Source organism: Cynocephalus volans, chromosome 12, assembly GCF_027409185.1.
Source record: "Cynocephalus volans isolate mCynVol1 chromosome 12, mCynVol1.pri, whole genome shotgun sequence".
Classification (NCBI taxonomy): domain Eukaryota; kingdom Metazoa; phylum Chordata; class Mammalia; order Dermoptera; family Cynocephalidae; genus Cynocephalus; species Cynocephalus volans.
Window position 1 is genome coordinate 360,890 of NC_084471.1, and position 26,797 is coordinate 387,686.

Consider the following 26,797-nt stretch of genomic DNA (forward strand, 5'->3'; position numbering starts at 1 on the left):
CCTCTTCCCTCAGGTGCCGCCTCCCCCATCCCTCCGACAATAAGCAGCAGCGCCGCGTCAACCTCACAGTTGCTATGGCAACCCCGGCCTCCAGGCAGCTGCTGGTGGTGTCAGGAAGGAGGACTCTGCCACGCCAGGGGCTGGGGGACGCCGCGAAGGAGGGGGTGGGGCTCTGAGGAGGGGCAACCTGGGGTCAGGGGTCAGAGGCCTCGGGCCAGGGGACAGGGCTGGCAGTCTAACATCAGGACAGGGAAGGGCCCCAAGCCACAAATATGAGCCTGAAGTCTAGGTGCAGGAATTTGATGTCACCAGACTGGGCTCAGGGGTAGGGAGGGGAATGTAGGCCTGAGGGCAAGGTCCATGGTCAGGGGCCACAGGGCAGCATCTGGGCACAGAGGCCTGAAGCCTGACCCCTCACCTCTGCGCCGAGCCCCGTCCTCTTCCGGCTTCCTTGTCACAGACACAACCTTCATGACAAGGCGGTTGCCACCCTGGCGGATCAGAGCCACCACCTGCTTGTGTCCAACCTTCACCACGTTCACCCCGTTCACCTGGAACAGATAGGCAACTGGGTGGGGGCGCCCCAGGTGTGTCCCCTCAGGGCTCAGCGGTCAGTGCCCCGACCGGCTGCACAGTGGGGTCAGGCCTCACCTCGATGAGGAAGTCCCCGGTGCGCAGCCCAGCCCTCCAGGCCACGCCCTCCACATCCACCGACTCGAGGTACTGCAGCGCAGGGAAGGCCGGCGTGGGCGTGAACTCCTCGATGGGGGTCTCTGCTGCGGGGGACAATCATGAAGTTGCTTCACCCGCGAGGCTCAGGTGGGGGCAGCTGCCACCCAGCAGCCTCCGATGGTTCAACATGGGGAATGGGTGACTACTGGGGGCAGTGACTGGGGCAGGGGAGGGTGGCAGGGAGGGCCACCCAGCTGAAGGAGCCACCCCAGGAATCTGAGACCCGTCCCTCCATGAACCCCCCACTTACCCCACCAGAAGGCCCCCCCACTCTGTTAGACACCCCACGTAAGAACAGTGGAACACAATGGAGGGAAGGATCTGCTACCTTGTATCGGGACATTCAAACTAAGACACAGGCATGTCTTGACCATGCAGGAGCAGGGAGAGTGGGGCCTGGCAGGGGGTGGGGGGGACAGAGGGCAGGTGTGGGGGCAGAGAGCAGCGGGAGGGGCAGCAGGAAGTAACAGAAGACCTCCCGGAGCAGCACCCCAGCGCCACACGGCACCCTCTCCCATTACCTTTGGCCCCTCGGAGCACAAAACCGAAGCCCTCGTGGTCCCGTTTCTGCAGGACAGCCACTTTGTCATCAATGACATAATCGCTGATAGAGAAAAGTGGGGGAGAGGGAAGGGCCTGAGGTGAGCCCTGAAGGGAGCTCGGCCAGCCAGGCTGGCCCCACAGGGTCCCAGAGACACAGCCCACCCCCTGGAGTCACCCCTGGACTGACCTGGGACAGTAGAAGGCAGAGCTGGGCTAGGCACCCTCTCCACACCCTCTGTCCTCTTCACACCCTGACCTCCTGGACCAGCTCCTGGCCTCCCTCCACATCGGATGCCCCATCCCATACCCCGTCCACGTGCCCCAGCCAGTGTCCCTGTGTTGCCACCCCCTGCCCCACCTGCCCCGCCTGCCCATACCTGTGTGAAGAGAGGCTGTCATAAGAGCCCACTGTGTAGTGGCGGAAAAGCCGCTTCGTCCGGTCCTCCCGGGTTTCTGAAGGGAGTATCAGGGGCTGATGGACAGTCGTGGCCTCCAGCTGGCCTCAACTGTGCTGGTCATCAGCCTCTGTCCTCACACACACACCCTGGGCCTGGATGAGCCCAGACAGAAGTGGGGGCCCCACATCTTTGTGTCCTGGGTCTGGAGATCCTAAGGCAGGAAGGCCGGGGGACCATGCGGGGAATCCTGGCCTCTGCGGGTCAGGGTCCAAGAGGGGGCAGCAACTATGGCTCGTCTCTGACAAAGGAGGCCAGACAAGGCCAGGGCTGTCCACAGAGAGTCATCAAGGCCCAAAGGTGAGAGCAAGAAGGTGGCGTCACGTGTGTGCATCCGTGTGTGTGACCGTGGCCGCGTGCAAGTGCTGTGCTCACACATGTTCACGTCTGTGTGTGTGCCCCATGCTCATGTACAATGGCCACACCACATGCCCATGAGCGCTGGCCCGTGGCAGTGCTGTGTCTTTACGGAGTTCCTCACAACAGCCCACCATGCTCAGACTCAGGGGGTCCCCTGCCCCAGACTGCCTCTGGGTGGGCCGGGGATCCAGGTGTGGGGGGGCTGTGTCCCCGTCCCTGACCTCACTACATCCCACAGAGTTCTGTCCCTACCTGTCCTCTTGATCCCAAAGTCCCCCATGGCCACCAGGGAGCTGGCCAGCTGTCTGCCCACTGCCCCACACTCGCTGACTTCCTGAAGGTTTGATCGGCACCTCCAGCCATGACCACTGCACCAGGCTGCTCCCCTGCTGCTACGGGTCCTGCCCTCCCACTCCACTCTCTGGGGCCCCGGAAGGCCCCACGGTGGCACCACCACTGCCTCAGTGCCTGCGTCAGTTTCTCTTATTGTAGCATTTCCCAAGATGCATTTCTTCCTTCAAGTACTTATCAGTTCCTACTATGTAGCAGCCACCGTTTTTTAAGGCTCCGACACACGACAGAACAAAGCCTCTGCCCTTGTGGAGTTTATAATCTCTTTGGAGACAGACAGAAAAAACAGACAACAAATACATGACATGTCAAATGCTGGCAAGTGCTTAAGAGAAAATCAAGCAGAATTAAGGGTACAGAGAGTCTGCAGTTCCAGCACCGACACACAAGGGCCTCGCCAGCAAAGGACCATGCACATGATGTGGGTAAAGGGCTTCCCCACAGCAGAATCAGGGTGCAGCCCACACAACAGGCATCAGGCCGGGGTGTTCAAGGGACAGTTTGGAGCCTGTGCAGCTGGAGCACAGGGAGCTAGAGAGAGTGGCAGGAAGTGAGATCAGACAGGGAACCTACGATTTTTGATGACCTGTCCCCACTACTTGTGAGTCCCTTGAGAGTAAGGACCACATCTTATTTATCTCTGTGATCCTGGTGCCCCACACAGCAGCTGGCATATAAGAGGCATCTAATTCTGCATGTTGATGGGAAGGGCAGATGGGTAGATACCCAGTAGGGTGGGCAGGTGGATCCGTGATGGAAGGACAGAGCATGGAGCACAGGTAAACAGGTATATGAGTGGATGGGTGGATGGACGGATGGCCTGGGTGGGTGGAAGAAGGGAGGGGCTGGGTGGATAGATTGGCTGGGAGGGTTGACGGATGAGAACACAGAGGACGGATGGATGGTGAGTCGGAGCGTCGATGGATACAGGCTGGACGGACGGAAGGAAGAGTCCCTGTTCATATCAAAGACACAGAAGTCAAGAAAAGCACTGGTCCGGGTTTCAGGTCCCTGCCACCAACTTGCACGGTACTCAGTAAGACAACGAGCCACTTCTCTCCTCTTCCCACACTTGGCCCGCTGAGGCTCAGGCCCACCATAATACTCCTGCACCCACGATCCTGCGTTCCCAAGGCCCATGAAGGGCAGGCCTCGTCACTGCTCAGGTGGGGCATCAGACCACTCCCTGCCTCCGTCATTCGCTTCTCCATGCCAATAGGGCCACAGAAGCGCTCACGGTGCCAGTCTGCAGAAGGACCCTCCAGACCTGCAGTTCACCAGCCTCCCGCTATGAGATTTTATCACCCAAACAAACTGTATTTATTACATAACACAAATTCATTTTCCAGTTTTATTAATCAGACGCATAAATACCAGCCGAATCAAGAACACCCAGAGCCCCCTCCTCCCAAGTAACAACCCTACTGGAAAGAAGAGGGTGGTGCACAAGGTTCGGGTCGTGCTGGGCCTCCCAGTTCCTGTGCACACCAGGTTCCTCCAGACGCACCTGCCTCTGCCTCACCTCTCCCTGCCCTCCCAGCTCCTTCCACACCTCCTGCTCCAGCAGCACCACAGAGGCCCGTGCTCTCTCCCAGTCCCGGGGCAGGCACTGGCCCTGGGCACCAGCCTGGCCTGCACGCATCAGTACAGTGTCCACTTCTTGGCCTTTAAGTCCCTCTCCATCCCCACTCCAGTCCCAGAAAGAGATTTTTGTTTTTGGATCTGGGCCTGTTGGAAGCAGGTTCCTTTTCCTGGGCTGGCCTCTGGCAGAACTCAGCCCCCAGGTCCCAGATCAGAGGTTCCACCCCGAGTGGCAGCCAGGCCTGCAGCTGAGGTCACAGGGAGGCCGCTGCCACCCCCTCCCACTCTGCCCACCCACAAAACGCCACCATCTACCCAGGCACCTCTGACGCTCACTCCCTGGTATGGAGGCCACAAGTGCCTGGAAGCATCTGCTCCTTTACCCCGACACAGCTACTCTGTGCTCTCCCTCCTCTGTGACCCCACTTACCCCTGCCCACTCTTCTCTCCACCTCTCTGCTCTGCCTTGCCCAGGCCTTGACCCGAACCCTAAACGACTGACGTGCACAATCAAGACAGCCCCTGCTGGTCTCCTCCCACCACAGTGCCATCCTCTCCCTTGACCCCACTCCAGCCTCGCCAGCCTCGCCCTGAGCACATGTTCCACTCACACAGAGCTGACTGCCAACGTCACGCACAAGGCCTGCCCCTCGGGGCTGTGTGACCCCCCTAGAAATGGATTGACGACAAGGGGCCCACCTCCCAGGACTACTGGGACAAGCCGATGACTTCTTACATGTGAAAGCTCTGAAACCCTGCCAAGGCGCCCAGCACTGCTCAGAGCCCACCAGGTGCTGACACACGAAGCTCCAGAACACTGAGCCTGGCCGCAAACACAGCTCTCCCCCCGTCCCCACCTGCTGACCACCAACAGGACTCAGCTCAAGTGACACTTCTGCTTTGAAGCCCTCTCTGCCTCTTTCACGCCCTCCCGGGGAACTCCGTGCTCACAATGCTTCCGTTACTGCAACCACTAAAGTAACCACTGAAACCACCGGGCAGGCCTCTGTGATCCTGGCTCCCTGCAAAGGGTCCAGCACACAGCAAACATCTAATAAACATTTGCTACCCTTAAATACTGACTCCAACCCACCCACCTTCCCCCCTCCTCAGCTTCAGACTTAGGTCCAAATGCCCCTGGATCCACACCATTCCCAACCAGAGCCTTCATCACCCACCCCACGGGGAGCACAGGACCAGCTCCCACTCAACAGATGTGGAGCTCCCCACCTCTCCTTCCTCCTCTCCTCGCCCACATCCAGGGCCCAAATCTCTGAAATCATTTCCCACCTGGGCCCCACCTTACCCACCCTCCAAAGGCAGAGAACAACAGGGGTCAGTCAGTCCCTTCCACACTCCAAGCCACCAGCACAGCCCTCAAGGGAGGCAGGGAACAGCCAGTGGAGAAGTAAAGGCACCTGCCCAGGAGCAGGTCAGAGGCTGAGCTCCTGCCTCCCTGGGCCTTTGTGGACCTCGGCACAGGGCAGGGGTCCAGGCCACAGGAAGGTGGCTCCCTGAGAAACTCAACACAAAGAAAGGGACAGGAACCCTGGGCCCAGGGTTTCACGTGCAGAGGGAGGAACACATGTACCCTCCAACCAGACACACTCCTGACCACCAGCAGTGACCACCACTCAGGAGGGTTTCACTGTCGCACCAGCTCTCCAGGCCAGAAGTAATACTCATGGGTCTGGGGACCTCCTAGAAGCCCCTGGGGCTCGCTGCAAGGGTACGCACTAGATATGCAGCTGGCTCTGGCCTGGGGGCCTCCAAGGGCCAACCACTGCTTTTTACCAGCAGGATCCCTCAGATCCCAAAACCCAGAGGGGCCTTTCCTGGAAACACAGGTGGTAGCAGGGTTGGACGGGGCCCATCCCTCCCCTGCTGCCCTCAGACCTTCCCAGTCCCAGGGCACCCAGGACAGACCCTCTGGGCCCAACTGGCCTCATTTCCTCTTGACTGGGCCAGGCTCCCTGCTCTGCCCACTTGGACAATCTGTCCACTTTGGAAAAACGCCTCTTTTCTCACACTGACCTCCTTACTTGTCTGCCAGCCGTGCAGGAATCGCGTGCTCCAAGCACCTGGTGTTTCTGTGAGGACCATGCCAGGGTGTGGTTACAGTCCCTGGGAGTCACGTGTGGGATCACACAGACAGAAGTGTGTGTACCTCCCGTGGGCATGTCACATGTATCTCCACTGCATGCGAAGTGTCTGGTTACACACACGCATGTTCACAAGTACACGTATGGTGTGTGCACACCGTGTCTGTGTTATGTACACAACTTTGTGTCTACTTTCAGCATGTTTGAGTTCTAGTCTTTTCTCTGTGAATGTCCCCATGGATTTAGTGCCAAGAAAGACCAACAGGAAGCAGGAAGGGTGGTGTCCCCAGGAGCTGCCTGGGGGGACAGGGGTCACTCACCATGCCGTGTGTCATACTGTCTCATCTGCACCTCCTCCACGCAGTCAGCCGGGAACCAGCCCGTGCGGCCTTTCACGGTCCCCTCCCAGAAACCGCCCTCTCCAATGCTGAGCACTGGAGGGACAGAAGGCAGACAGACGATCAGGGGCAGCAGAGCAGGGGGCCGACCCCACATAAGACTCAGGCTCTGCCCAGCCCCTCACCTTTGCTCCCCTTCCCTTCCCACATCCTCCGGGCTTTTTCCCTGGGAAGACTTGGGGATCCACACAGAAGAGAAATGAACAGATGGGCTCGGCACAGGATGGGCATGTGGGGGACAGAGACAGGCAGATGGACATGCTCGGGGGGGACAGGAGGCAGAGGCAGGGGCCACACTCCTGTTCCTGTCCCCCAGCTGACCGCTCTCCCCCCACCTCTTGAACCAGCCCCCATCCTGGCTCTGTCACCCACCCAGGTCACTGTGAAGAGCTCAGGGTCATTGTGCTGTGGCCAGTGAATTAGGCCACATGATGTATCAGGAGGGCTGATCCTCAGAACTCTTTCTACGTCGGCTCCCACAGACATAGGACACCCCTGAGGGCAGGACCCCAGTGATGACACGGAGACCCCCATAATGAGAGCAGCTTGTCATGGCACAGCACCCTCCAGAACACAGGAAGCCCCCGTGACAGAAACCCGCATACCACACAGACATCCACATAACTGTCATATGGCAGGGGTCCGCCACATCACAGGGCTTTCCAATGGAGAAGCCCCAGAAGTGACACAGGAACCCCATAACGTAAGGAAGCTCTGTGATGGGATAGGGTCCTTCAAACACAGACCCCCAGTGACATCAGTCCCCATCATGACACAGGAACACCCCCACGGCAAGAGAGGAGCCTCTACGGTGACACAGGGAGCCCAAGAGGACTGAGAGGGACCCACATGACAGAAGCCCCATAAAGACTGACACCCTCCCCCGCCAGAGCCCTTCCCAGCGACACAGGGAGGCCCCCCCATGACCCGGGGACACCGCTGGTGACAGAGCCCCCCGCGGCCGGGCCCCCGCAGCCCTGCACCCCTGCACCCGCGCCTCACCCTTCACGGCCTCGCCGCGGTGCAGCGGGATCTCGCCGTCGCCCTGCGGGCTGTGCGCCTTCACCGCGATGAACTTGCGGCCGGGGACGGCGCTGTAAAGTTTCCGCTTCGGGCCGCGGGGCGGCGGCGCGGGGGGCGCGGGGGGCGCGGGGCCGGGGCCGGGCGCGGGGCCGGGGCCGCCGGGCCCGCTCGGGCTGTAGACGAACACGTAGGTGACGGACGCGATGCCGGGGGGCAGCGGGCACGCGAAGCCGGCGCCCGGGGCCTCCATGGCGCGCGGCCCGGCCCCGCCGCCGGCCTCACCGCAGCCGCCGCCGCAGCGCCCGCCGCCCGCCGCCCGCCGCCGCCGCCCGCCCGCCCGCCGGGGGCCCGGCCCGGGGCCGCTCCATGGGCCGCGCCGCCGCGCCCGGCCCGCTCCCGCCAGCGCACGAGCCGTGCCCGCTCAGGGCTCCGGGGCCGCGGGGCTGCGCTCCCGGGCGCGCCGGGCTCGCTCCATGCCGCGGCCGCTCCGCGCGCCCCGCCTCCTCCGCGGCCGGCTCCTCCCTCTGCGGGCGGCGGCGGCGGGGCCCGGCCTCCCTCCCCCCCGCCCCTCCCCCCCGCGCCTCCCTCCCTCCCTCCCCCCCCCGCGGGGCCCACCCCCCCGCCCCTCCCCCCGCCTCCCTCCCTCCCTCCCCCCCCGCGGGGCCCACCCCCCCCCCCCGGCCTCCCCCCGCCCCTCCCGTCCCTCCCGTCCCCCCCGCCCTCCGCCTGGACCCCACGGGGAGCAGACACCGGGAGGGGGCACCGCGGCGCGTGGAGGCGGGGGTCGGACGGGGGGAGGGCAGGGAAGGGGGCTGGGGAAGGCACGGGGTGGGTAGGGGGCTCTGGGCATCCGAAAAGCCGCCTCAGCCTCGCGGTGACCAATGGCAGGAAGGGGCGCCACCAGCCCTCCGGCTTGGGCCTTCACCGCCTCATACTCTGACCACTGCCCTGCGCTGGGTGCCTCAGTCTCCCTCCAGGCCCATGTCCTCTTGTCCTGGACACCTGCCCCTGCTGCCCAGGCCCACTCCGTGCTGACCACCTTCCCCAGACCACCCCGGCGACCTGGGCACCAAGCCTGAGGTCTCCGTCCTGCACTTCTTCTCTGCTCTGCTCAAGAGCCTGCGCTGGCTCCCTAGTACCTAGGCAGGCCATATCCACATTCGCAGCCAAGGGTCAGGCTCTCTGGGACATGGGAACTTGCTACACTCCAGTCACACGGGTGACTACCTTCCCTTTCCCTCTTCTGGGCCGTTCATCACGCTGTTGCCAACACCAAAACTAGTCTAATCCTTCCCATTCGGCCAGTTATTCAGTTCACGACTCTCAGCTCCAAACTCGCCCTGGTGTGCTCGGCTGCATGATGCCAGGGCCAGGACTCTGCAGACCACACCTCAGGGGCCAGGGGCTCCATGCCAGGACCAGCCAGCAGGGGGCTCTAGAAGGAGCCGTTGCCACCCCAGACCAGCACAGCTCAAATGCCCCTGGACCCTCTTCCTCCTCGATGCGCCGAACTTCCTCAGCCCTGTCCTGAGGGCTGCAGACCCTCGTCCACTCACCAGGGCAGCCCCCTTACCTAGACCACTGACCACCTAACTGCTTCTCAGCCCTGGGCCCAGCTGTCAATGTCCTTCTGAGACCCAGTTAGGACCCCACCTCCCACCCCATCTGGCACGCCAGGCACCTAATGAATGTCTGTGGGGAAGAGAAAAAAATATTCTGCCATCCCCACAGAGCAGGTAGGCAGGAGCCCCAGACATAGCAAGTCTCAGTTTTGTGTCTGCTGAACACATGAATGAACACGCACACATAAATGGATGTGGGGGGAGCCGGTGGCAACCCCATGGCTCATTTCTGCAACACTGAAACCTCCCGGAATGTGCTCTTTTAGCTACCGGGCCATCCAACCCTTAGAAAATCTGCGGGACTATGCAAAGCTTCGGGGGAGAACAGAGATTTGGGGCAGGAACAGCAGCCCTGGGAGTCCAACAAGTCTAGGCAGAGGCAGAGAGAGAAGACATCACCAGGATCAGGGCCGCATGAGCAGGCACAACGGAGCAGAAGGAAATGCCTTTTACAAGCTCCTGCTGCATTCCAAGCCCTCTGCTGAACACTTAGGCTTAGAAAGCTTGGGAAAGGTCTACAGTTAAGCTAATTCCTAGCTCTGACTTTGGATAAGTCACTTACCCCACCTGAGCCTCAGGAGCCTCCTCTGTAGCATGGTGTTAACAGAGCATGGCATCCTAAGTCACCAAGGTTGAATGAGATGACGCACATACGCTGCTCAGCCCAGTGCCGGGCATGAGCAACAAGACTGTAAAAGCTAGCTGCCATCCTGAACACGACACGCTATTTATGTAACTCTTTCATTCAACAATGTCTCCCAAACACCTTCTATGCGCCTGGCTCTGGGGAAACCGTAGGAAGCCAGAAAGACAACTGCCCTCCAGGCGCGGGAGGACAGACACCATGACCAGCAATGGCAAGAGACCCCTCACCTGCCCCGGTCATTCCGGAAGGCTTCCCACAGGCAACAGTGTGGGAAGGACTAGTCTTACCTCACCGATCAGAAACCCAGGCACAGAGTAGCTATTTGAGAGCCAGTGCCCAAACCCCACCCACTGCACAGCTACAGAGGCCAGCAGGCTCCAGCGCAGGCCTCCTACTCCAAATTCCAGGTACACCAAGTCCCCCAAATATCTCTGCCTTCTCAGGGTACCAAGGCTCAGGGTGGGGGGTAAAGAGTAGAAAACACAGAGTCCTGTAAATGTAGGAAAAGGCCAAGCCTTGCCCTTGGCACAGGGCTGGGGTCACCTGTAGGTTTCGAGCCCTCATGGAAAGGCAGCTCCATCCTCGACCCCCTTTCTACACGCTACCGTCCCAAACTTGTCCCAGCCCTCCCTGACACTGCAGCAGACGTTCTGAACCACAGGACGGACCACACCCTCTCCACACTCCCTCAGCTGCCTACTGTCTGTCCTCAGGGCAAGCCCCAGCCCCAACCAGAGATCAGTGTGGGTGACCTGCCCCAGCCTGCACAGCCTCACCTTCCCTTCCCCACCCAGGAAGGCCCCTCTGGGTGCCTGGGAGTCCCCCCACCTCAAGCCCTAGCCCATCACTACACAGGTGCCAGACACCACTAGGCCTCTCCCCGCCTCCCAGTGCCAGATGCTCCTGGCTCAGGTCCTAGCGCCCCACCTGCCTCGATCCCTCCAGGGCCTACCAGTCTCTCCTACCTGATCTTGCTCTGGCTGCCCCTGCCTGCTAAGGGGCCACTGATGTCGTTCTCCTGGTCGCCGTCCCGGTCGCGATCTTTCTCCTCCTGTAGCCGCTGGAGCAGCAGCTGGTGGGGGAGGCTTCGCAGTGAGGGCCCAGGAGAAGCTGCGGGCTGCACCTCACCCTTCAGGTTGATGTCACTGGCTGAGCGCTGCAGGGGCCGAGGGGATGCCAAGCCACTGGGGCCAGCCAGTCGCCGCCGTTTCGCATAGCTGGGAGTTTCCCTGAACGGTACTGCGGGGGGAGGGGTGGATAGGTGAGACTCTGAGCAGCAGCCAGTTGGGTGGCCAACTTGTCTGTTTGCCTGGGATTTGCAGGTTTTAAAACTAAAATCCTATGTTCAGGAACTGCCTCAGTCCCAGGCAAACTGAAATAGTTGGCCATTCTATGACAGAAGCTACCAGTGAGAGGTCACATCCCAGTCTAACTTCCTACAGCTCTAGCTTCAGGGGTAGACACGTGCTCCTCCTCTCAGCTAAATGAGGCCTTGCAGATGCTCAGATCTGCTTTAGAACTGCCCATTTCACAAGCTTCAGGAGAGACAAAACAGGCTGCATGTGACAAATCTCAGCAGACGACTTCTATACAGGACCATTTGCAGTTAACTATAGCTGGGGAAACTGTAAAAGACATTCTAGACTGGGGATTAGAAAACTTCTGTAGAGAATCAGATAGTAACTATTCAGGCTTTGTAAGCTATACAGTTTATGCTGCAATGGCTCAACTATGCCACTATAGCACAAAAACAGCTATAAACAATGTATAGCAAATATCTGTGTCTATGTTTTAATAAAACTTTATTTAAGAAGCAGATGGTGATTAAAAAAATATGATCCAACTATATGCTATTATAAGAGCAGCCCTTTAGATCCAAAAACACAAATAAGTTGAAAGTGAAATGATAAAAAATCTATATATCTTATGTAAATAGCAACCAAAAGAGAACTGGGTGACTATATTAATATCAATCAAAATAGACTTTAAGACAAAAACTGGAATGAGAGACAGAGAAGGACATTATATATTGGTAAAAGGGTCAACTCATCAAGAAGTTAACAATTATGAACATATACACGCCAAACAACAGAACACCAGAATACATAATACAAACACTGACATGACTGAAAGGAGGAACGGGCAGTTCCACAGTGACAGTTGGAGACTTCAGTACCTTACTCTCAATAATGGATAGAACATCTAGAGAGAAAATCGGTAAGGACATAGCAGACTTAAACCAATTAGACCTGACACATATAGAACACTCCACCAAATAATAGCAGGATATACTTGAGAATTCTCCTCAAGTGCACGTGGAACAATCTCCAGGACAGACAATATATTCAGCCACAAAACAAGTCCCAATAAACTTTAAAAGACTGAAATCATGCAAGGTATCTTCTCCAATCACAATGAAATGAAGCTAGAAACCGAGAACAAAAGGAAAACTGGGAAATTCATAAATATGTAGAAATTAAACACTACACTCTTCAAAAACCAATGTATCAAAAAAGAAATCACAAGGAAAAGTAGAAAACATTTTGAGGCAAAAAAAACCCCAAAAATACAATGTAACAAAAGATGCAGCAAAAGTAGTACTGAGAGAGAAGTTTATAGGTATAAACACTTACACTAAAAAGAACAACCTCAAATCAATAACCTAACTGCACATCGGAAGGAACCAGAAAGAGAAGAGCATATCAAAGTAGCAGAAGAAATGAAACCATAAGATTAGAGCAGATATAAACAAAATAAAAATATATATCAAAAGAAAATCAATGAAATGAAAAGTTGTTTCTTTGAAAATATCAACAAAATTGTCAAACCTTTAGCTAGGCTGAAAAAAAAAGAGAAGATGCACAGAAATGACTAAAATCAGAAATGAACTGATCTTACAGAAATAAAAAGAAAGAAATATAAGCTAATACTACGAACGATTGTACACCAACAAATTAGATGAGCTAGATGAGATGGATAAATTCGTAGAAAAACACAAATTACCAAAACTGACTCGAGAAGAAATAGAAAATCTAAACTGACATATATCAAGCAGAGATTAAATCAGTATCACAAACCTCTCGACAAAAATAAGTCCACCACCAGATGGCGACACTGGTGAATTCTACTAAACATTTAAAGAAGAATTAACACCAATCCTTCTCAAACTCTTCCAAAAAATAGAAAAGTGGGGAACCTTTCCTAACTCATTCTATGAGCCAGTATTTCCCTGATACCAAAGCCAGATAAAGACATTAAAAGGAAAAAAAAGTCTACAGACCAGTGTAATCAACATAATATATCACATTAACGGAACGAAGGAGAGAGAAAACAACACGACCATTTCAATTGATGCAGAAAAAGCATTTGCCATAGTCCAACACCCTTTCATGATGAAAAAAACACTCAGAAATCTAGTAATAGAGGGGACCTTCCTCAACACAATAAAGAACATTTATTTAAAAACCACAGCTAACATTATACTCAGTAGTGAAGAGCTAAAAGCTTTCCTCCTAACATCAGGAACAAGGCAAAGATGCCTGACCCTATTCAACATGGCACTGGAAGTTTCAACCAAGAGCAATTAGGCAAGAAAAATCAATAAAAGGCATCAAATTGGGAGGAAGCAAAACTATCCCTATTTGCAGACGGCAAGATCCTGTATATAGAAAATTTCAAAGAATACACCAGAAAAAAGCTACTAGAGCTAGTAAACAAATTCAGCAAAGTTGTAGGGTATAAGATCAACAAACCCAAATCACTAGTGTTTTCATGCACCAGCAATAAACAATCCAAAAAGGAAATTAAGAAGGTAATTCCATTTACAGTGGCATCCAGAAGAATAAAATGCCCAAGAATAAATTTAACTGAGGAAGTAAATGACTTGTATTCTGAAAATGATGACACATGGCTTAAGGAAGACCTAAATAAACAGAAGGACATCCCATGCTCACTCACTGAAAGGCAATATGGATAACATGTCAACGCTACTCAAAGTGATCTACAGATTGAATGCAATCCCTAACATCTTTTTATGCAGAAATAGAAAAGCAATCCTCCAATCTATATGGAATCACAAGGGATCCTGATTAGCTAAAAATATATCCAAAAAGAGGAACAAAGTTAGAGTACTCAAACCACCTGATTTTCAAAACTTACTACAAAGCTAAAGTAACCAAAACTGTGTAGTACTGACATAAGAACAGACATGTAGACCAATGGGATGGGACTTGAGAGTCCAGAAGTAAAGCCGTATGTCTATGGCCAATTGATGTTCAATAAGGGTGCCAAGATCATTCAATAGGAAAAGAACAGTCCCTTCCACAAATGGTGCTGAACAGCTGGACAGCCATACACAAAAGCGTGGAGATGAATCCCTTCCTCATGCCATGCACAAAAATTGACTTCGAATGGACCAATGACCTAAATATAGCGCTAAAACTACAAAACTCTTAGAAGGAATCATAGGGAGTAAGCCCTCGACCTTAGATTTTGGCAGTAAATTCTTAGATAGGACACCAAAAGCATGAGCAGCAAAGGAAAAAGCAGATACATTGGACTTCATCAAAATTAAAAATTCTTATACATCAAAGGACATTATCAAGAAAGTGACAAGACAATCTACCAAATAGGAGAAAATATTTACAAATCATATATCTGTTAAGAGTTTAGTATTCCGAATATATTTTTTTAAAACTTTTATAACCCAATAACAACAGAAAAATTAATAACCCAATTTTAAAACAAAGGACTTGACAATTCTTCGAAGAAGATATACAAATGGCCAATATGCCCACGAAAAGAGGCTCAACACCATTAGTCTTTAGGAAAGCGCAAATCAAGATCACAATGAAACACCGCTTCACACCCGCTAGGACGCTGTCATGAAAAAAAGGACAAGTGGTGGCGAGAACGTGAAGAAATCGCCAGCCCCGCACACCGCTGGTGGGAACGTGAAACGGGGGGAACAGTCTGGCAGTTCCTCAAGAACTTAAACGTGGGATTATCATCTGACCCCTACATTCCGCTGCTCGGTATATACCCGAAAGAATTGAAAACTGGGATTCAAGCACATACACGTACACGTGTTCACACAGCAATACTCAGAAGTCAAAAGGTGGAAACCACCGCGTATCCACAGACAGCCGAACAGGTAAACAAAACACCACGTGTACAAACAGGGGAATGTTGTTCAGCGATGCAGCAGTGACACATCCTGCAAGGTGGACGAAGCCCAACATGTTGAGTAAAAGACGCCACACACAGAGGGTCACATATTACAGGACTCCATTTACACGAAACATCAAGAGAGGTGAATCCACAGAGACAGAAAGTACATTAATGGTTGACAAGGGATGAGGAGAGAGGGAACATGGAATAATTGTTTAATGTGTCCAGGGTTTTCATTTAGGGCGATGAAAATGTTTTAGAATTCAATAGAATTGGTTACACTAAATGGTGAACGTATAAAATGCCACTGAATTGTTCAAGTAAAACAGTTAACTTCATGTTACGTACATTTCACCTCAATTAAAAAAAAACAAAAACCAGCAGGCTGTGAGCTGGGTTTGGCCTGCAGAGAGTCATCTGCCAAGTCCTGTTGTAGGCTCCTGTTATGCAAAAAGCGGTACAAGGACCTGGGAGCTGATCAGCAATGCAGAATCTCAGGCTCCATGGAGTCAGAATCTACACTTAACAGGATCCCTGGGTGACATCCCCACATGAGAAGCACTCCCCAGGGTACTCATCAGAAGCACTGTGGAATAGCAAATCTGTGAGAGCACACGTGTGCATCAGAGTGTGAACATGAGACAGAATGTGGACCCGAAGCAGGGCCCAAGGTGACAGAGGCCAGGAAGCAGGTGGCCACTCCCAGGCCAAGGTCCCTGCCCAAGGCCTGTGGGTCCAGAGGGACAACTGGGGCTGCCAAGGGATAGCAAGTTGTCCTGTCCCTGAAGGGTGGTACAGGTCCCAGTCTACCGACCCCCCCAGGGGGCACCTTCCGGGAGGAAGGAAGAGGAAGATGCATGGCAGGGCCTCCCTCCCACTCCTCAGGTTTGTGCAGCCCCACCCAGGGACACCAGGGGTGGGGCCTGTTGACGATCACTGTCATTCATGGAGTGTCCTTGGAGTGAACTTCTGCAGAGGGAATGAGCGGGACCAGCACAGACTCCTAAAATGCCCGGGTCTGACGACAGCCTCTGCCATTAATCACCTCTGTGCCTCAGTTTCCTTCTCTGTCACTCCTTGAGGGTAGGTAAGAGGGTGAATTGAGACAAGTGACTTGTATTAAACACTTGCGAATATGTCACCCTGTATTCAGGGACCTCGGGCTGTCATCTGTGTGTGAGAGACACCTGAGCAGCAAGGGTGTGTGGCCAGCAGAGCTGATGACCGCACTGGGACTGACACATGCCTGCTCCATACCACTCAGGGACAGTGTGCCTAACCCCAGCTGAGCAAGCACACCCTAGGTCAGATGGACAGTAAGACCCCTAGAGCCCTAGTATCTCTGTCCACATCACGAGATGTGGGGCAGGTGGGGCCTTCCTGCCTCTCAGCCTGGCTTACAAGCAAGTCCCCTCCCTCCAACAGGCTAGACTAAAGCCATGTGCCAGAGTCCAGCCCCACGCAGAATCGAATGCCACAGGAGGCTGGGGCAGGAAGGGGATGCAAGTAACCATAAAAGACCATGTTTCCTTTCAGAGAAACTAAGGCACAGAAGTCCTCAGCAGCTTTCCCACGGTTAGAAATCACGGGCAGGAAAGAAGAACCCACACATCCACAAACCAGGGTCCTCCCAGACTAACAGCCACCTCCGAAACACTTCCTGTCACTGTCTCTTTCCCCTAATTCAAACCCCAGTCTCCACCACAGTCGTCTCCTGACCCCGTTCCATTCGCTCAGTCACGTCCTGAGCGCACACCTACGATGCTGGCTGCACGCGCTGAGGGGCTGCCCACGCCGGGGACGGTCGGGCCAGTATCCCGGCCCAGACGCCGCTTGACGTACAAGGGCTCGTAGCCAAGCCCTATCAGGGGTGGGGGATGTCCAGGGTAAACTCTACAGAGGAAGGGTCCTTAAACATGAATTTGACCTTAATCTTAACCTCAGTCCAAACTTCATCCTCAGCCCTGATGTAACCTCGTATGAGAACCAGACAAGATTCTAGCCCCAATGCCAGCCCAGCCCTTTGCCGCCCACTCCTGAATCACTTCAAATTAAAAAACACAAAGAAAAAAAAGTGGGGACACCCCCAAATAAACCCTCTTGGCAGGAAGGGGAGCCCAGGAGTCCATGTTCCAGAGAGGGCCATGAACAGACAAGCCTGGGCCACCCAGGACGTGCGGCTGAGTGGCCGGAGGGAGTGGCCTCTGGCCAGACAGCACTAGGAGTGAGGTCCACCCTCTCCTGCAGCACCGGCCACCCCAACACAGCACGCCCGGCCTGGCGGCACACCCAGCAGAGACAGGAGTGGGCGGGGACCTCCCAGAGGGACAGTGCGAGGGATATGCCCTTCCTTCTGTCTGTCCTGGGATGAGGCTGCATGTGTGCCTCCTGGGTGTCCTTCTAGGACTGAGTCACCCACCCGCCAGGCTTCCCTTTACATGCCGGCCGCCAGAAGCACAGAGCCCCTCGCCCTGAGGACGGCTGCCACCCTACTCCCAGCCTCGCTCTGCACCGCTGTTTTTGTCATGTGCACGTTGAAGTGATCTTGCCTTCTCTCCTGAGCTCTCTCCTGTTCCAGGCTGCACTGAGATCCACTGCCCCCATGTCTCCTGTTGGCCCTTCCTAGGACCTAATGGAAAACATGGACCCTGACCCAACTTCAACCCCACTCTCATCCTAAGCTGACCCCTAAGCCCAATGCTAGCCCAGCCCACAGCCCAAACCTACCCATGCCCTTGACCTTGATGGAAACCTGTATCCACTCAACATAGTCGCTCCCCAACCTGCAGGGGTCACTGGCTGACCACTGACCACAGGGAGTAGAGCTGAAGGAAGAGCTGGGGGTGTGGGGACCCCTTGTTATGCTGCCACTGACCCCCATGTCTGTGGGCCCCTGACAACCACATAAATCCACATCAGTGGGACCCCTGGGTGGGCAGAACTCACCAACATCCGAATCTTTATGCGTCTTGATGACCTCCGCAAGCTCAAAGTTCCCTGCAATGATGGCCACCTAGGGAAAGGGGGCCAAGGTGTGGAGGGGCAGGAGGAGAAGCTTAGCAGCACTGAGCCTGCCCCCCACCACCCCCCAGCTGCTCCTTCTCGGGCTGCTGTGTGGGGTCCCTCTTCTCCATTACGCATGCTCTTGTCTACCCCTGGGATGCTACTAATTATGCACTACAGATACAGGGTGCTGCACGCACACCCTATAACTAGGGTGCCCACCCCATCTGCCCAGGACCAAGGGGCTTCCTGGATACAGGAGCTAAAATCAAACAGTCCCAAGCACCCCAGTCACCCCACCTGTACTCTATCGTTCCTGGCTCAGCCACGACCCTACCACCCCATCCCTGCATCACCCACATTCTTTCCTGCCCATGCCCCACTGCCTAGGGATCTGATGGCCTGCACGTATCTACTTCCAGTTGTGCTCAAATCCCTCAGGCCCTCTGCCCTCCCTGACCTGCTCTGCACATCAGGGGCCTCCAAAGGCCTCCACTCCTACTGAGAACAGGGCCCAGTTCCTTCCGTGGTCTATACCCCCCACCTCCCCCATGAACTCCAGACCCCACAGAGACCTCATCCACCTGGTCATCATCCAGGCCGACCAGACCCAGCTGGAGCAAAGCTCAGAAGCATCTCCTGAATTAAGTCAGGCTGGGATCGCAGCCCCTCTCCGCACCTTTGGCCTCTGCACTCCTGCCTGTCTCTGGGGGGGTCTGGCCCATGCCAGTTCTCCAGGTCTTCTCTTCTTCCCCCTCCCACTCCCCCAGAACCCTCAGACCCTCCCCTCTCCCAGGAAGGGGGATGAGGAACGTCGGCACCAACACCCTTTCCCATGCCAGGCACTGCACCGGCCCGGCGGGTGCTCCCTCACAGCCTTCCAGGGGAGAACCAAGCAGTCGAGTCACACAGGCACAGAAACACCCCCAGGGCAGCCTCACAAGCCTGTGGACACCTGTACCTGGAAGGCTGTCTGGCTGTTGTAATTGCGGACGTCCTTGTTGGCGCCACGGAAAAGTAGGACACGGGCACAGCTCTCCTGTTGGGAGGCAGTGGAGAGGTCACAGCTGGGTGTTTGGATATGGGGTCAGGGTGTGATGGCACAGGCACACATGGGGGTGCACATGGGGTGTGCAGAGCACAGGCTTCACACCCGCGGACTTGCACCCACGTGTTCAGTGTATACCCGGGCAGCAAAGGACTCGCAGGACCCACCAGACAGCTAGATGTGTGTTCAGAACACACACGTGCACATGTAGGCCCACGAGGCCATACTGTAACCACAGCTCACTGCAGGGCACAGGACGTATACACATGGAGTGGCACATGGGCTGGGATGTGTGCATGCACATGTATGCACACTGTCACGCCTCATCATACATGGGACAGACAAGTGTGCCCATGCCCCAGGTGCCCACCGCAGGGCAGAGCCTGCAGTCGCACCTGGTTGTAGAGAGCACAGATGTGCAGGGCTGTGTTCCCCGAGGCGTTCTGGGCCCCCATGTTGGCTCCGTAGAACAGCAGGTGCTCCAGGTGCTGTACGTGCCCGAAGCGGCAGGCCTGGGGGAGGAGGGAGGTGCTTCAGGGTCCCCAGAGGCCAGGACCCCCACCCCAACAGAGCCTGGGACCCACAACCCTGCAGATAGAGCCCAGGAACCCCTCGTCAGCACACAGAGGCCGGGACCCCCTCCTCATGCACCCTTCTCACCTGGTGGATCTCCTGCCAACCATTCTCATCGGTGGTCCCCAACTGAGCATGGTCGTGGAGAAGCAGTTCACAGCAGAGGGCATCCCCGCCCCCCAGGGCGCTGTGATACAGGGGTGTCAGGCCGCGGCTGTCCTTGTAGTTGGGTGAAGCCCCCAGGTCCAGCAGGGTCTGAAGGCAAGGAGCTTCAGCATCCACGCCAGGCTCAGCGTCCCCCCAACCAGGCCCCGCGCCCCTCCAGGCCAGGGTCCCGCCCTCACTGACCGTCAGTGCTGCCGCATTCCGCTGGCGTGTGGCACAGTGCACAGCAGTGAGCCCGTCACGCGTGCGGAAGTCCAGGTGAGCACCGCCGTTCCTCAGCACCTTCAGCAAGTCTGTGGCATTGTCCAGCTGGGCCGCGAGGCTCAGAGGGCACTCTGGGTTCAGGAGACAGATGAGGGTTAGGGCCCCAGCCACTCAAAGGCCATGCCTCTCCCTGCTCTGCTCCTCACCTCCTGAGTCAGGGTCATGGAAATTGGGGTCCAGCCCCTTGTCCAGCAGGCGGGCCACCTTGTCCGTGCTGTGTAGCTGAACATAGTCCATGAACTTCTTCAAGTTCGCCTGGAACACCAAACGTCCTGGTCAGCCCAGCACCACAGCCACATCATCTGACCATTACCCACCTTCCCCCAGCTAGCCTCAGGCCACCTGCAGGGATCTACTACTGCCCCACCCCATCCACCTGACCTGTCACCCGACCTCCCAACCATCGCCAGCTCGCATCACCCGCAGCCTGGCACTCCCAACCACAGCCTTGATTCCAGCTTGGCCAGACCCTTCCCTGTGTCCTGACACCCAAACCCGCCACAACAGTCAACTTGGGCCTAGCTAGTCCCTCTCCAAGGCCAGGTCAACCTAGTTGTGTCCCCAAAGCAGTCCCCCATCCTGACCTCAGTTACTGCCCTGGCTCCGTCTCCCCAGTCCTGGTGCCCCAACCTGCCTGGCCTGGAAGAGCTCAACATCTACCCAGGCAGGGACCAGCCCTATAGCAGCTCCAAATCCTTGTGACTCCTGAGACAGCCTGCTCCTTCTCTGGCTCATCTTCCTCACCAGCTCATCCCATGGCAGACCCCACCCTTGGGGGTCCCTCCCACCCCTGGGGACCCCTCCTGCAACACAGCTTTGACTACCTTTTACCCATTCACCAGTCATGCCTCCCTAGCCCAGCTGGAGTTACAGATGCAGCATGCACATGGCAACCTGCCCTGGCCAGAGGCCCGGGCCTTCTGGAAACACAGCACATGCACCGGAAACAGGAGAGGTGCCGTGGGGGCCACTGCCACGGGAGGTGACTCCTCAGGTGGGTCAGGGCAATGAAATGGAGGAAGGCGTTCAAAGCCTCAGGGGGAGACCTCGACCAGACCCAGGGCAGGTGCGGGGACGGGAGAGGCAGCCGGAGCCCAGGCAAGCAGGAACAGGGCTGTGGTGAGTTTAGACTCATCCTAACAACAAATGGGACTCACTGAAGAGCAAGTCATTCGTGTCCTGTTGGCCACTGAGGAGAGATTTGGAGGGAGAGGTAACCATGGGGAAGGGACCCAAGGTGACAGGGTCTCACCAGGACCAGTGCAGTGAGAGGGGGACATTTTTGCAATGGTCTCTGCCCAGCCACAGAGCCATGGCCGCTGATGGCCACCTGCCCTGGGGCAGCAGTAAAGTCTGGCACTGAAGCCTCAGTACTGCGATCTCTCTCCTAGGCTCCAGAGACCATCAATGATGTGCCCAGCATGCAAACGCCCACTGGCCTACAGGGCCTGGGGAGGGGCTGTGGCACCCACTCTGCCCCTGCAACATTCAGAGGAGGCAGTAAGGCGCCCCCGAGTCAGGCCCACCTGGGGGTGGCGTCCAGCAGTAAGACACCTCACAGGTGTGCCTGGGCATGGGGCCTGCACTCAGCCAGTTTTACTGGCTGCAGTCATGAGCAAGTGACCAAACCTCTCTGACAGTCATTTCCTCACCTGTGAAATGGGGTAATAATAGTCCTTCCCAGGAGAGAATTAGTGAGATGCTTAACTAGGAGAGTCCAGCACCGGATGACCACTAAGTGCTGGGCTCCTTGTCCCCAACGGACACAAATCAGATGCTTGTCCTGCTCTCTCCCACCCAGCTTCTCACAAGACACTCCCTAAGCCAGGGGCTCACCAAAGAGGTTAGCAAGAGTCTGATCTGAGGGGAACCCATTGCCACACCACCCACCCCCAGCCATGGGGCCTGGAATCTGTGCCTAGCCCTCCCGCCACCCCCAGCGTCCACTCTGGGCCCCTGACAATAGGGGAAACCAGACTGAGCCAAAGCTAGAGGGATTGTGGTCAGTCCCACCTGGGGTGGGGGACAGTGGCCATGCGAGGCAGGATGTAAAGTCTGGAACTCCCTCCCCGTGACTGTCTCTTTACCTTAGTGTGAAGCTTTGCAAACTGCTTATCATCAATGAGGTTCTGGGCATAAACTCGCCGCTTGTATCGAAACTGCTCCAGCAAAGGAAAGGAAAGTGAGGAGGTGTGGTCCAGCTGCAGGTGCTCCCTCCCAGTGTCCTCCTGCACACGCCTTCACAACCCAAAGGGACAGACACCCACGAGGACAGACAGAGCTACAGCTGCTGGCACCCGCCATGCCTCACTGCCCTGCAGCCCACAAAGACCTGTCTCCTTCCCATCCCCAGGATTCCCTGGCAAATCCCCCGCTGTCCGAAGGCCCAATTCCAGGCTTACCTTCCTAGACACCACTCTGCGAGCAGAACTGACTCCCCTTCCCTGCACCACCACGGAGGCCAGGCCACCTCTGACCCCGGCGGCCCTGTGCTCACTTCAGCGCCCGCTGCCGCTGTCACCCTCCCCCCAAACCATAAGCCCCCGGGCCTGGGCACGCGTGCACATCACGAAAGGTGAGCACGAGGAGGACTTAGGTCGGCCTTCTCAAGACTGCGCAGCAGCGGGAGAGGCACATGTGTACCCAGCTTACGGCGCTCGTGCCACACACCCTCCCGGCAGTCAGTCCTGCTGGTACACGCTGCCCACTACGCACGCCGCACCCCGCTCACCTCACACAGCACAAACGGCTCGCACTGCGCTCACCGCCTGGGCCGCCGCGCTGCTCCCGCTGCGCATCTGCACGCCCCTCCCCGCGCAGCGCCCAGCACCGCGCTCAGCGCACGCCCGCTCGCTGCGCCGCGGACCGCACACCCTGCATGGCCCTGCCCACTGCACGGCTCTGCCCACTGCACGGCCCTGCCCCCTGCACGGCTCTGCCCCTTGCACGGCTCTGCCTCCTGCACGGCGCTGCCCCCTGCACGGCTCTGCCCCTTGCACGGCCCTGCCCGCTGCACGGCTCTGGCTCCTGCACGGCCCTGCCCCCTGCACGGCTCTGCCCCTTGCACGGCCCTGCCCCTTGCACGGCTCTGCCCCTTGCACGGCTCTGCCCCCTGCACGGCGCTGCCCCCTGCACGGCCCTGGCCCCTGCACGGCCCTGCCCCCTGTACGGCCCTGCCCCTTGCACGGCCCTGGCCCCTGCACGGCCCTGCCCGCTGCACGGCTCTGGCTCCTGCACGGCCCTGCCCGCTGCACGGCTCTGCCCCTTGCACGGCCCTGCGCCCTGCACGGCTCTGCCCCCTGCACGGCTCTGCCCCTTGCACGGCCCTGCGCCCTGCACGGCCCTGCCCCCTGCACGGCTCTGCCTCCTGCACGGCCCTGCTCCCTGCACGGCCCTGCCCCCTGCACGGCTCTGCCTCCTGCACGGCCCTGCTCCCTGCACGGCCCTGCCCCCTGCACGGCTCTGCCCCCTGCACGGCCCTGCCCCCTGCACGGCCCTGCCCCCTGCACGGCTCTGCCCGCACACGCACGCAGCCCCGCGCCCCGGCCGGCGGCGCACCTCCAGGTAGGGCAGGGGCGTGTCCAGGTTGGGCGGATAGTCCTGCAGGAGCCGCTCTTCGTCCAGGAACTTGCCGGCGCGGCCCCGGGAGGGCGGCTGGAAGAGCCCGTAGTTGAGCGCGTCCTGGAGGCTGTGGTTGAGGGCGCACAGCACGCGCTGCTTGGCGGCCCACACGGGCGCGGCCGGGTCCAGGCGCAGGCACTTCTGCGGCGGAGCGGGCCGGTGAGCTCGGAGCCCCCCGCGCGGGGCCCCCGCCGGAGTCCCGGGCTCGGCGCCGCCCGCACCGCGGCCGAGGCCCCGCCCCGGGGCCGGGCTTCCCGCGGCCCCGCCCAGGCGCTGGGGAGGGTCGCGGCGGAGGCGGCGGGGGAGGGGTGAGTGGCCGGGGCCGGGGGTCCCGGGCTGCGGGCGGGCGCGGGGCTCGGGGCGCGGGCGCGGCCGGGGCCGGCGGCGGGGCTCACCGTCTGCTGCAGGTCCGGGATGCCGACGCGCACGACCGCGGCGCCGGCCCCGGGGCCGTCCATCCCCGCGCCGGGGCCGCCCGCGGCCGGGAACGGAGCGCACGGGGACTCCGCGCGGCGCCCCGGCCCCCCCCGGCCCCCCGCCGGAGCCCCGTCGGCCGCGCTGCGCGGGAGGGGCCCGGGGAGGGCCGGGGCCGGGGCCGGCGCGGGGGACCGAGGCTCCGGGGGCTCCGCGGGCGCGGCGGCGGCGGCGGCGGCGGCGGCGGCGCGGCTCAGCTGCATCGGCCCCGGCTCCGCTCGGCGCCTGCTTCCCCGGGGGCGGGGGCGGCGGGGGGAGGGGGCCCGAGCCGGGAGGGGAGCGGGGGCGGCGAGGGGGCTGAGCCGGAGGCGGGGGCCGGGAGGGCGCGGGGCCGGCCGGGGGCCGCAGGCGGGGTCCCGGGCTAAGGCGGGGGGTCTGTGCGGGGGCCGGGGGCCGGGGGCCGGCGCCGGGGCGGGGGCGTCCTAGGCCGCGCTGGGGAGTGGCCGAGCAGCCGGGCCGCGCCGCCCTTCCGCTGCGGGCCCCGGGCAGGTGCGGCGCGGGAGAGGGTCCTGGAGCTGGGTGGGGGCCGCGCCGGGGCACGAGGACCAGCCGGCCGGGAGGGGAGAGAGAGACAGGATTAGTTCCCGGAGCCGGCGGCTTCCCCCTCATTCTCCCGACCCCCACGGCGGGGACCACCCTGCCCTCGTCCTGGGGACGGAACGACGAGGACCTCCGGACGGGCCGGGTGCAGGGCTCTCCCCCGCCGGAGCGGGAGCCCCCCGGGTTAACCCTTTCCACCACGCCCCGCGCTGGGCGGCGCGACGCCCCCAGCCCGGCCGAGTCTGGGGACTTCGCTCCGGACCCCCAGGCCCGCTCTCCTCCGACCCCTCCCTGACCCCGCTGGTCGGCCTAGATCCCTCCCGGTCACCTCAGCGACCCCAGGATGGGGGCTCGACCTACGAGGACGGGCTTAGGGGAGGGGGCGCTACTAGTCGCCACCTGCGACGGGGAAGTGAATTTTAGTTTCGTGCGTTGTCCTGGCAACGCGGGAGGGGGTGCTGAGTGGGCGTTGGAGGGGAGCGCAGCAAAGACACTAGCTCGGGCACCGCCGCCCCGCCGGAGCGCGCCAGGCCCCCGGCCCGAGAAGCCTCCCACAGCTACCTGGCACTGCCAGCCCTGTGCCCCCGAGGCCCCGACACCAAAGAGCAGCCCCTAAACGCTGGCATATCCCCGATCTCCCGGGAAACAGCTCCTGACTCCCACAGAACTCTTCTGCCAACTGGCTTTGACTGACCCCACTTCACCCCCGAAAAAACAGGTCCTGACACCCTCCCCAGCCGCTCACCCCCTGGGGCACACTTGATACCTTCACTGAGCCCCACCCATGACAGAAAACGGCCCCTAGCCCCCAGCCTCCCGCACCCTCTCCAGGAGCAGTTTTGGATCCCCCCTAAACTGGTTATTCCTGAGCCTCCCAAGGATAACCTTGAACTGCCCCGGCCCCATACGCACAGCAAACGCCCTTAACCCCTCCCCGTGATAACCTGGATCATCCTAGAAATACCCTGACCCCACACAGCCGTGCTCCACACTCCTCCAAGAACAGCCCCGCTCCTCACAGATCGCCCTTGACCACCACCTGCCCCCCACGCCTCGCACCCCAGCCCCATGCAGAGCGTTTCTGACCACCCGTCTGCCCCCAGAACAGCCTCTGGTCAACTCCACAGTAGGGCCCTCTTCCCGGGGATCCCTGGCTCACGCCCCACACTCACCACCCCCGAGGAAAACGCCTCTGCCTCCCCAGGACACCAGTGACCAGCAGAGCTGAGTCCCTGGTGCTATCTGGAGTCTGGCCCTGCTTTCTCCCCAAGCCTGGGCAGACCCTCCCTGCCCGGGAAGTGTGGCCCCAGGATGTCCAGACCTCCTGACCCCCCATCCAGGCTCCTCCCAAGGCCACTGGCTTGGCCTGAGTGATGCAGCTGAGGGTTCCCTAGGGGCTGGGACGGGATGGGAGAATGGCGGAGGGGGGCGGGAGGCAGGAAGGGGCTGTGGGAGGCTCACTTATCTGCAGGAAGCACCTTGGAAGCACGCGGGCTGGATTTCCTGTGGCCCAGCCCCAGAGAGAGGAAACTAGTGCCTCCCTGCCCCTCTCCTGTCCTCTCAGAGCGTCTTCCTGCCCCCGCCTCTCTCCCCTCCCCGTCCCCCAGGACCCCAACTGCCTCCCTACCCCTCCCTGCCCTCCCACTGCCTCCCACCACAGCCTCCAGCTGCCTCTGCCCCAGCTCCAAGCCTTCATCCCACCAGAGTCCACAGCGATGGGCCTGGAAGGGGGCTGCACCTCGCTCCACAGCCAGAAGCTCAGGCCAGCCCTGCGCCTGCTCGCTCTCCCCTGGGCTATCCTGCAAACCTGCCCCTCATGTGGATGGACCCAGAGCCCCTTGGCCACACTCCCGCCAGCCCACCTGCCCACACTGGACCTCCTTTGGGCCCCTTCAGACTCCCTCTGCCAACCTGCTGTCCCCAGTGAATCCAGGTACTCCACTCTAGTACCTCAGACGTGGCTGCTTAGCCTTTAAGGATAAAATCCCACATTTTTGCCTGTTGGCAACCAACAGACTGGTGGTCTCCGGACTCAGCTGGGCCTCACTCACACTGCCCAGGTGACACCAGAGCCCCTGCTCAGCGCTGGCCCCAAGCTTGGGTTCTGCACAGTGCCTGGTACATATG

The 26,797-nt window shown here is 58.7% G+C and overlaps 1 protein-coding gene across 4 annotated transcripts in view; it reads right to left on the reverse strand.

The window, feature by feature from the left end:
* Positions 1-24,333, reverse strand: part of SHANK3 (SH3 and multiple ankyrin repeat domains 3) — a 47,802-nt gene extending 23,469 nt beyond the window's left edge. For 3 of the 4 annotated variants that reach the window (XM_063075172.1, XM_063075174.1, XM_063075175.1), the window contains exons 1-16: positions 24,052-24,333; positions 23,594-23,797; positions 22,123-22,194; positions 20,182-20,290; positions 19,955-20,106; positions 19,694-19,861; positions 19,429-19,545; positions 18,947-19,024; positions 17,929-17,995; positions 10,779-11,052; positions 7,525-7,718; positions 6,445-6,558; positions 1,653-1,728; positions 1,254-1,336; positions 652-776; positions 419-551 (exon numbers count right to left, since the gene is read on the reverse strand). In XM_063075172.1, the coding sequence (XP_062931242.1) occupies positions 419-551; positions 652-776; positions 1,254-1,336; positions 1,653-1,728; positions 6,445-6,558; positions 7,525-7,718; positions 10,779-11,052; positions 17,929-17,995; positions 18,947-19,024; positions 19,429-19,545; positions 19,694-19,861; positions 19,955-20,106; positions 20,182-20,290; positions 22,123-22,194; positions 23,594-23,797; positions 24,052-24,333 (2,248 nt within the window). The remainder of the gene's footprint in view (positions 1-418; positions 552-651; positions 777-1,253; positions 1,337-1,652; positions 1,729-6,444; positions 6,559-7,524; positions 7,719-10,778; positions 11,053-17,928; positions 17,996-18,946; positions 19,025-19,428; positions 19,546-19,693; positions 19,862-19,954; positions 20,107-20,181; positions 20,291-22,122; positions 22,195-23,593; positions 23,798-24,051) is intronic. The other variant, XM_063075173.1, reaches the window with a different exon arrangement.
* Positions 24,334-26,797: the final 2,464 nt, after the last annotated feature.